Source organism: Carassius carassius, chromosome 49 (assembly GCF_963082965.1).
Source record: "Carassius carassius chromosome 49, fCarCar2.1, whole genome shotgun sequence".
Classification (NCBI taxonomy): domain Eukaryota; kingdom Metazoa; phylum Chordata; class Actinopteri; order Cypriniformes; family Cyprinidae; genus Carassius; species Carassius carassius.
The window spans coordinates 18304035-18315036 of NC_081803.1; the positions used below are offsets into that span (position 1 = coordinate 18304035).

Sequence of the window (11002 nt, forward strand, 5' to 3'; positions counted from 1 at the left end):
GGGTCATTTTGATTGCATGACTTGGGAACACCAAGCAGTTTGAAAACACCCACAAGGTCATAAACACCCACTTTTGCTCTGCAGAGACCAAAGTCTCAAAATACATGTACTTCTTACTACTGCAATGACTCTTTTGGGAATCTTCAAAACATCAAACATTCAAGCCAGCAGGGCTTTGACAAGGAAACGGACAAAAAAATATATAATTGATTGTTGTGCAAACCTTATACTCTAGTACATTTCATTAATAGCTGGCTCCTTCTAGTGGCCAAATTAATTTACATTGCTCCAAGCAGACTTTTAAACACTTAATTACATTTTACTACAAGTACATTTTGTTAAAATATAGAGTATGTAATGCCATAAGAAAACACACAGAAGCAAATCATCATTACAAAAAGTTTTATTAATGGTTGACTGGATGTGTCCAATTAGCATATTTACAGACATTATCTACACACTGAAATGAGCAGTTGGACAAAAACCCTAAGTGGAGTCAAAAAGACAAGAGCACAAAGATAGGGAAAATGAGACTGAGTCAAAAGTGAGTCTTAAGAACTCTAGATTCAGCCCACAGAGCCTGGTAAAGCAAATTACCAAACTACCATTGGTGAAGTGTGCATTTATCTGCCGATCATACGAACTGGCTTGGATGGCCACAGAAATGTGAATCCATTGAACTGGAAACCACAGCAGACAAAGAGGAATAAAATGCATTTTCCCAAAACATCTATTGAAATCATGTCTGATATGACAGATGGCAGACTTCAGTCTTGAACTTGAATTTAAGATGATTCTTCATCAATCTTGGGTGCCAGGTAGTATTTGACGTGTCCCATGTCTGCAATCTTGTACTCTACCACTGCAGAAGGGAAAAAGACAATCACTTCAACCGATTTTACTCAAAAGGTGATTTAATATGGGCATGTAAGCATTCTCCTTACCTAGTGGAATGTCTGCGGACATGCTGAGTGTGACTGTTTTAGACAAAGGAGTGGCCTTGGTGAAGAAGTTCAGGTAGTTCAAAGCAAAAATGAGCTGCACAGGCTCATTCATCTCAATTGTCACCTGTAGGGAACACAGTGTTGTCAATTTCATTCATACCATACAAACCTGCACAACTGCTACACTTGACTTTTGTTCCCAGTGTAAAAAGAATGTTACCGCTTCATCCTCCTTGTCGACATTGCTGGTTTGTGAGAGCTTGACGTTGCCTGTGCCCAGCTCTCCGCTGGCAGAGAACTTCACACCATCCTTGGCACAAGAGATCATGACAGCATCACCGATCTGTGACAGATCCCTGCAGATACGGGCGAACTCACCCGAGGGCATCTTCACCACACAGCTGTATTCCTGCTCCTGAAGTGAAAAACAGAACAGGACATGATCTTTGGAGAAAAATAAAGCAAAAAGAAAACATGCACATTCATATCAGAATTTGTGAAATAAGTCTTACTGGAATCCCAAGCTGCTCCACATCCAGATCCATCAGTTTCATCTCATAGTCAGACACTTTCTCCTGATCTGAAAACACACTTGAAGGTCAGCAAGAGCTCTTACTATTATAATTTATAGGACACTATCAGTAAATACATAAGCCATATCTATTTTTTTCTGGCTATATGTACACTGGAATTCTTATTCTGAGTTTTAGGTTAAATATGTAACAAATAAATTGTAATAAAGCCTTATGAACTCACTGAGTGTTTCAAAGACAAGTGCCAAAGAGTCTGCATTGTCTTCTGCCCTAAGTGTGATGATATCTTCATTCCCAGCACACTTCAGAATCTTTGACATGCTAGAAAACAAGAAAAATAATTAGAATAGACTCAGTTTTGGGCACTTATTGAAAAATGCAATTACGTTTTATTTTAAAACACTATATTTAGTTATTATTCCATTGGTTATTTGGCTGTCAGTTTAAATGATGGTTTGTGTCTCTTTTGACCAAGTTTTTATTGTCTAATTGCACAGCCCGGCTCTTTTTCGCGCCAACCAGCTTGAGCGCGGGTAAATGACGTCACGTTCAACAGTGAGGGGAGAATGCAGGAAGCACTCTACGCGCCAAATACCACTAAACCTTTTTGGACTGCAATCATCTGAGATGCATTAAAAATGCATTTCAACAAAACTCATAATCGGGAAAGGAACAAGCCACATTTTTACTACTTACAAATGGCGGGCTCCTTTTACCTTGCACAGGCGGGCATAATAAACAGACATGTTAAGATTTCACGCTCTAAGTTACGCGGTTAACGTTACATGACAAATAAAACTAAACCCGCATCATTTCCTTCAGTAACGTTACCTGCTCAAATTGACACCCATGGCCAGGTTTCTGTCGCAGCGGTAGGAGTCAAACCCATCGCTCCGGAGCGTCAGCTGCACCAGAGACACATGAGATGAATCCATGCTCTGCAGCGAGATGCCCGAGGAGCTGACATCCCAGCAGGCTTCGGTGATGAGGTCTTTCAGAGCCTCCAGAACCTTCTTAAGGATTGATCCTTGAACGAGACGTGCCTCAAACATCGTGCTGCTTTTTATGGGAGGAGGAAAAAAAGTGATCTAATTCCTGTTATGACACAAGCGCGGCCTGGTTTTCTGCTTGTCTTCAAATGTAGGAATCGCAGCCTATCGAAGTGTTTCAGCGGCAGCACGTACAAATCCAAAGAGTCTGCAAGAAACACAGGTGTATCTGTCCCGTCTTCTGTTCTCTCGAGGCTCTGAATGTAACTGCGCGCGCTTTTGCTGGGACTTTCATAAACTGTCCCACTCTTGCCTTCGTCATTTCCTGTGACGTTGGATTCCTCCTGGAACACGGACGGAAGTGCAGCCACTGACCACAAGAGGGCGTATTTTCATACGCATTTGGTTGTGTGCTGCGTGAGCTTGTGCTTTGTCAAACCAGTTACTACTACTATTTTTTTAATGTTTAAAACGGAAATTTAATCATTTAAATAAAATTTAAAGGAAGTATTTAGGAGAAACAAAGGCTGAAATAAAATCTATCTATCTATCTATCGTGACGAATATTGAAAACTATTAATTTTGGAGTTCAGCATTTTGCCTCAGGAGGGCACACTGTTATTAACAAACAGGTTGTCGAGATGCAATAACATAAAAAAATTATTATGCAACAATATTGAAAAGTTTACACATTTTCGGCGTTTTAAGTGTTTTTTGCTTTATATAAAATAATATAGAGACAATATTGTTCCATTTCTTTTTTCCATTTCTTTTTCCATTTGTGAATATGGAAATTAGCCATTAAAAGTATAAAATGTATTATTAAATAAAACTTATTGCACTTATCTTTACATTCTACCCTAAGACCAAATAGTAAATCTTTCCATAACACAAATTGGTCATCAATATTCTTGACCGTAAAATCACATACATCTTGCCAAAATAGTTTCACAAAAGCTAAACAAATGAATCACAGTTTCAGGGCAATAATCACAAAAGGTGTACTTAACATCAATATCCAATTTTACCAAGTATTGCTTTGAGGAAAAACAAATATCACCTACATAGAAATTAATTTAAGGAGATGTAAGAGAAAAAAAAATGTGCATATTCCCCAGGTGTTACTGGAATATTGTAATGTGCTATATATATGCTATATATGTATGTGATTTTACGGTCAAGAATATTGATGACCAATTTGTGTTGTTATGGAAAGATTTACTATTTGGTCTTAGGGTAGAATGTAAAGATAAGTGCAATAAGTTTTATTTAATAATACATTTTATACTTTTAATGGCTAATTTCCATATTCACAAATGGAAAAAGAAATGGAGAAAGAAATGGAACAATATTGTCTCTATATTATTTTATATAAAGCAAAAAACACTTAAAACGCAGAAAATATATATATAAACACCTTATAGGTAAAGAGAAAACCATTTACATTAAATAACTGATCCACCAATGTGATATTTTCAAACGAAATGTTTCTGAAAAAGTGATTTGCATCTATAAAAGATGTCCTTATTGTTCCATATATATAATACTTATGTGGTGAAAAGTTGTTTGATCATGGACTATGAAAAAAAAAAGGCCTGGATATGACTGTTTTCACTGATATTTTATCAATATCATTTGAGCCTTTTTTTATTGGTTGACTTGCCGTTTTTTTTTTTCTGTTGTTGCAATCAGGAGATAAGACGTATGTTGTTACCTTACCTATGTTTGTAGGAAAACTGCTAAAGTCAAGAAAGAAAAAAAAAATCAACTGCATAATAATTATAAAGCCCTAAAACTATGTGTATAATAATTATACATAGATTTAGATTAACTATCAGTTCATTGTACTGAAAAAGAGAGAAAACTTTGATAATTATATCAGAAAACTAGCTTTTCTACCTTTTTCTACTTAACTTTTTCGGAATATATATATATATATATATATATATATATATATATATATATATATATATATATATATATATATATATATATAGGTTGAACTATATTATAGATGAACTTTGTCAAGTCTTTGAAACATGTCACAACAGTTATTATTTTGCAGTCTCCCGCATTAAAAGCAATCTACAGCATGACCTCAGGTTGTGTATATATAAGCATTTCTCCGTAGCATGTTATAACAGAAGGAATATAAGAGCATCTGTTCAGGAGTGCATGATAACATCCTTGGAATGGGATCAAATGGTGACCCAAGCTTAAACTCACATGAGACTGTATGCTGTTGATTCACACGAATCAGAGAACGGTTCAAACACTGTCCCATGTTGCAGGCATAATCCTCAACCGCAGGGCTTACTAGCTGGTTCCTACTGCGGGGTTTTTTGTTTTCCCAATACAGCCTCAAAGCTCCTGAACCCACCCAAATGAAATGGGGTGGAATTTCCCAATGTTAGTAAACAACTGTAAGAGTCTGTGATTTAAAAGCCCCTATCATGACTGCCAAGTTTCCTGTGAAGACTGCGATACCATCAGAGACTGCAGAGTTGAACCAAAACCCAGTTCTGAGTCACTCTGAGCCCTCGAGACTTTGAATTTGTATTTCCCAAGAGACACTCCATGACTATCTAGGTTTATTCAAACATCATTTGGGCTATTCTGCTCTGTATTAAATTATAGCTGTAGCACCATCTCTTTTTTTCAGGGAACTTGGAAGAGGGGCAGGATATATGGAACTGAACTTCAACAATACCAGACGAACAGGAAGGAAGCGTAGGCCGAGCGGTCCTGGGGAATATGGGGAGGGAACTCAAATCCAACTCTTTCTTTTTGGCTTGCAGTCCCTTGAGATTACAGCAGCCACTGCTGCAGGCATGTGCAGACCACAATGGCACTTTCAACTAACAACTGTCTTTGGAGTCGTCCTCAAATACTAACTTTAAAAATTTTGCTATTTTACACTGAAATAATACTAAATGACAATTTGGTTATTATAATAAATGAATAAGATTAACTTTATTGTCAGTCAGGAGAGAAAACTATTTATTGCTTCACTTAAAAAAAAAAAAAAAAAAAAAAAAAAAAAAAAAAGGGGGAAGTCGTGGCCTAATGGTTAGAGAGTCGGACTCCCAATCGAAAGGTTGTGAGTTCGAGTCCTGGGCCGGCAGGAATTGTGGGTGGGGGGAGTGCATGTACAGTTCTCTCTCCACCTTCAATACCACGACTTAGGTGCCCTTGAGCAAGGCATCGAACCCCCAACTGCTCCCCGGGCGCCGCAGCATAAATGGCTGCCCACTGCTCCGGGTGTGTGCTCACAGTGTGTGTGTGTGTGTTCACTGCTCTGTGTGTGTGCACTTTGGATGGGTTAAACGCAGAGCACAAATTCCGAGTATGGGTCACCATACTTGGCTGAATGTCACTTCACTTCACTTCACTAATGACAGAGGCATGCAACATTGGAAACTTAACAGCACTTACAAAGCACAGAGAATGTAGTATTAAAAACATATTGAAAGTTGTGAGACCAAACTTAGATTTAGATTGAATTAATTAATATAAAAGTAACCGGTACTAGTGCAAGAAAAGTTTATTTTCTGAATAGAATAGAATAGAATAGAATAAAAAATAGGTAGAATTTGTTAGAGAACTTTGATACACTGATAAATATAATAAAATAAAATATTAAAATGTCATTAGGTGGAAGATGTAAGACCAAACATGAATGATGCATTAAGAAATTAGCTTTTCAAATCTGAATACACTCATGTTCTTTATGAAAGTTTAAAAAGAAAGTAGGGCACATCTGGTTTTACTCACAAAGCTTTTTGTGCTGACATACGCACCGTGATATGGAGGGGATTAAAGGGTTTTGGAGAAATACCAGGTTACTGTGTTTCTGCAATAAAGTTTCTTGTAATGGAATTCATGGGGACCAATGCATAGAAGGGGCGTTCTCTAAAAATAAACTTTTTTTTTGGCTGTAGGTCTGACGTCATGATGAAGCAAAGCAGAGGGGACATGCAAGTCCAGCCAACTTTCGGCAGGATCAAGCCGTAAACTAGAGCCGCCCCCTCAGCTCCCCCTATCCTTTCTCATAATCAACAGGAAATACGCAGCCAGAGCTCTGAGAGAGCTGGGAGAGAAGAGACGAAGAGAAAAACACCACAGAAGATCAAAGCACAAAACACACTAGATGTCCAACAATCTTCCCACACCGGACAAAATGGACAAGCAAAAACTGAGAGCTGAAATCAGTCCTCGAGTGTCCAATAGCTCTGCGCAGCGCCTAAGCAGGGATCTCACCTGCTCCATCTGCTTGGACCTGTTCAAGCACCCGGTTTCCTTGCCCTGCGACCACACTTTCTGCAAGGCCTGCATTACGAGTTACTGGAGCGGTCCTCGTGGAAAAGTCCACTGTGGATCTGGTTCCTGTCCTCAGTGCCGGAAAGTTTTTCCAGGCCAGAGCTACAGACCCAACCGTATTGTGGCCAACATTGTGGAGAGCTATTGCCAAGGGATCACGGAAAGTGGGGATCAGCTGACCGGGTTGTCAGCAGACACAGTTCCTCCAACCCCACTTTGCAACCGACACAGAGAAGAGCTGAAGCTGTTTTGTGAGGAAGACCAGGAGCTGGTGTGTCTGGTGTGTGGGATCTCTCAGGATCACCGAGCTCACACGCTGGTGTGTCTGCAAGATGCACAGAAGAGATATAGGGTAAGAATCAAAGACATGTTTTTTTAACTTCCTTGGCTCAGCTGAAAGCTCATTGTGTTTGTGTTGAACAGGCTTCTCTAACTACTTCAGCAAATGCTCTTCAAAAAGAGCTCAACAGTGCTCTAGAGTGTGAGAAAGAGACTGAAGAGGAGGTGAAGAAACTGAAGGTAAGAAGAAATTAAACCTCATGCGCAATCTCCAATACCTCTTAAGCAGAATTCCTAATCCTAACCTGACTAACACTTAATCATCTAAATTCTTAATGCTTTCCAGTAAGTATAATAACTTGTAGGTTCAGTTCAACATTAATTAAAAGTTATGTTCTTAAAAGTAGTTCACCCACAGATGAAAAAACTGTAATTTTACACTCTTTTTCAGAACATTTTGTGCAATTAAAGATTCCATGCATTTTTCTGGACCCATAGATGCCAATAAAGAACCATTATTTAAAGTGTGCTCACCTTAATTTTTTTTCCAAACACAAAAAGAAAATATTTAGCATAATTTTTCAACTGATTTTGTCCATACAATGACATCAAAACAACTTTGTACTCCACTGACTTTCAGTGAGACACGTTTTCCAAAAAATGTTCTGCAGAAGTACAAAATGCAGTTTTGGAACATTGTGAGTGCATAAATGCTGACAGAAAAACATTTTCCATTAAAATGTTGTGTGTGTGTGTTTGTACAGTATGTGTGTAAAGTGATTGATTGGTGCTTAAGACTCAGCAAAAAATGGTCACTTTTCATCCAGTCAATTTCAATAATTTTTTTTTATTAGACATTCTGTTTCACCTAATCGAAATAGGTTGCAATTGTCAAAAGCATGTTGACTTCCCCCTCTGAGGCAAAACATCACCTCAAATTCTCGTTTCTCTACCCAGGACCACACTGCAGATCTGAAGCAGAGGATAGAGGTGCAGTTCAGCGAGCTTCATCAGTTCCTGTACCAGGAAGAGAAACTCCTGCAAGTCAAGCTGAAGACGGAGGAACGGCGAGAGCTGATAAGGCTGGATGAGCACAAGGCCCTACTCAGTGTGGAGATATCACGCCTTCGCAGAGCTATGAACGACATTGAGGACAAACTCAGTGAAAATGATCCTCACAGACTACTCAGGGTGAGTGCAAAGCCACTGGTCACACTGACAGAAAGCAACCAAAAGACATCTATTTTCATTTGGGAGGTGGTGATTTGAGGCAAAACTGAAGTGTCAGATTGTTGGCAATGGGTCTGCAGACAGTGACGCCTGTGTAATCTGGCATTAGATACAGTTGGATACTGCAGTAGAGAAGGAACGCCTACTTACAATTAAGTGTATAGAGACCTTTGTCCTCAAATGATATGCTGTCATAATGTCATGTCATGATATGCTGTGTGAACGACCCTTTAAAGAAAGATGAGATGCAATGTAATGTTGTATACAGTTATATATTCATATAAATGATACTAAATAATATTTTTAAGCAATGTTAAAACATGTATTAATGATGTAAAGTTATAATATATCCTAAATAATAATTTCAATACTTTACTGCTAACAGAAAGCTCTGTGGGGTATAACTTTGGTCAACACAGGATACAGAGTAATTATCTCAGCTTTGCAATGGGAAGATAATGCCATTAGTGCAGCACTAGGGGATTTTCCAGAGTTGTGGATGAAAAGAAAAAAAATGTGTAGCTTCGATTCAAACACTGATCTCATGTGGAAAACTTCTGTCCCTGCCTCTCGAACTGAGCCAATTTCATCAATCTCCTTTTTCCTGTCTGTTTTACAGAGTATAAAGGGCCTGCCTCAAAGGTAAGAGACCTCTATGGATCTGTTACATTTAATATTTACACTAATATTTTCATGAGGATGTGCTTGAATTGTTTTTAAGTCTGGGCCTGTGTTGTTTCAAGCAGGCAGCCACTGAAGTTTGAGAAGCCGGCATTGAAGCCTCCCAGACTGTGTGAGGGCCGCTTCGCTGGGCCCCTGCAGTACAGAGTGTGGAAGTCACTGAAGGGAAGCATCTATCCAGGTTTGAGAATGATCCTAAATAAAAAATAAGTATAGTATACATATTCACATTGAATCATGCTGCCTAAATGCATGAAAAAAATGTCAACGATGTAGACAGATTTTTCTTCATCAGATTGGGAGAAATTTACTATTACATCACTTATTTACCAATGGATCCTCTGCAGCAAATGGGTGCCGTCAGAATGAAAGTCCAAAAAACATCACAATAATCCACAAATTATCCATTCCACTCAAAAATCTGCCTGTTTGTAAGAAACAAATCCATCATTAAGATATTATTAACTTTTAACCATCACTTCTGGACAAAATACAAGACCATTATCCAAAATAATAAAATCAATATTATGGAAATATTATGGATAATAGAATCATATTTTAGCCAGAAGTTGGTTTGAAGTTCAAAATGTATTTTTTTTTTCTTACAAGCATGCAGATTTTTGCTTCGCTAGACATTAATACATAGCCTGGAATTCTGTGGATTACTTGTGGATCATAATTTTTTTTGCCAGCTGTTTGAACCGATGGCACCCAAACTCACCTGCATTTTGTACGACCAGAGCATGAGCAAATGTTCATTTCTAGGATGCATGAACTAACTCTTCTCTGCTACATTGTTCACTTTCTAGTTCCCTCAGCCATCACATTTAACTCCAAAACAGCGAACCCCTGGCTCAGTCTTACATCTTCACTCACCTGTGTGCGCTACCAGACCTTCAACAGCGCGGTGCAGGACAATCCACAGCGATTCAACGCCGCGCTCTCTCTCTTGGGCAGTCAAGGGTTCACTAAAGGCCGCCACTACTGGGAGGTGGAGGTGTACAGCAGCACCGTGTGGACCGTGGGAGTTGCTCGTGAATCCGTCACGAGAAAAGGTGTCATCAATACCATGCCTGCCAACGGCTTCTGGACGCTCTCACTATCATATGGAGTTCAATATATGGCCGGGACGTCTCCGCCAACATTGCTGTCTTTGGAAGAGCCACTGGCGAGGATCGGCGTGTATCTGGACTACAAAAGAGGCCTGGTGTCCTTCTACAATGCCGAGAGCATGACGCACCTCTACACCTTCAAGGACACCTTCACTGAGACCCTCTACCCTTATTTTAACCTCGGCTTCCTGGATAAAGTGCACGAAAATGAGCCTCTTAAAGTGTTCCTACCTAAAATCTGAATTTCTATTAATTTGTTTCATAATATTAATATTTCTCTCTCTCTCTCTCTCTCTCTCTCTCTCTCTCTAAATAAATAAATAAATAAATATATATATATATATATATATATATATATATATATATACACACTAGGCTGGACCTAGATATTTTAAGTTAGCCTTTTAAGAAATCTGTTTGAAGGTAAAGCAATTTATGAGATTTGCAAAAAATAAAATCATAAAAATAAATAAGTAAATAAATAACATCTTAACGTTCCAGTGGGTTAGTGAAAGGCATATGGAAAATGAAACCAAGTCATAAAAACGGTTGGAAACCATGGCCTATGACCATTTCCCACATTACCAAACATAAGTCCTGGCAGATATCATATATTCTGCATGTTTCTGTGATATTCCTAGGTTTAATAAACAACGGGGTGAGAATTAGGCTGGTCAGCATGGTTGTAACTACTCCTTTGTAAAAGCAAAAGGCTTTTTTTTCTTCAATTGTCTGCCATTCAAAATTGGCTGTGTATTTTAAGCTACATATCATCAAAATAATTTCAGTATATTACAGTATTATGAGGAAGTATTATATTTTTAACCAATGGCTGATTCTATTTAGAGGATCTTAAACGCATTAAAATAGACTTATTTATTCCTCTATCTGCTGCCTTTAACATCACAGCTCAG

The 11002-nt window shown here is 38.4% G+C and overlaps 2 protein-coding genes across 3 annotated transcripts; one reads left to right on the top strand and one right to left on the bottom strand.

The window, feature by feature from the left end:
- Positions 1-385: 385 nt before the first annotated feature.
- pcna (proliferating cell nuclear antigen) lies at positions 386-2766 on the bottom strand. Its single transcript, XM_059544639.1, has 6 exons — positions 2309-2766; positions 1701-1798; positions 1457-1524; positions 1165-1359; positions 945-1068; positions 386-862 (listed from the first exon to the last, which is right to left on the bottom strand). The coding sequence occupies exons 1-6, from the start codon at positions 2527-2529 to the stop codon at positions 786-788; spliced, it is 783 nt and encodes a 260-aa protein (XP_059400622.1). The 5' UTR covers positions 2530-2766; the 3' UTR covers positions 386-785.
- Positions 2767-6129: 3363 nt separating this feature from the next.
- trim69 (tripartite motif containing 69) lies at positions 6130-10376 on the top strand. Of its 2 annotated transcripts, none has more exons than XM_059544488.1 (6): positions 6130-7138; positions 7210-7305; positions 8023-8256; positions 8915-8937; positions 9039-9157; positions 9786-10376. In XM_059544488.1, exons 1-6 carry the CDS (start codon positions 6617-6619, stop codon positions 10328-10330), a joined length of 1539 nt encoding a protein of 512 aa, XP_059400471.1. In that variant the 5' UTR covers positions 6130-6616; the 3' UTR covers positions 10331-10376. The 2 variants fall into 2 exon arrangements, with proteins under 2 accessions (XP_059400471.1, XP_059400472.1); XM_059544489.1 differs by having other exon boundaries at positions 9042-9157.
- The last annotated feature ends 626 nt before the right edge of the window (positions 10377-11002 follow it).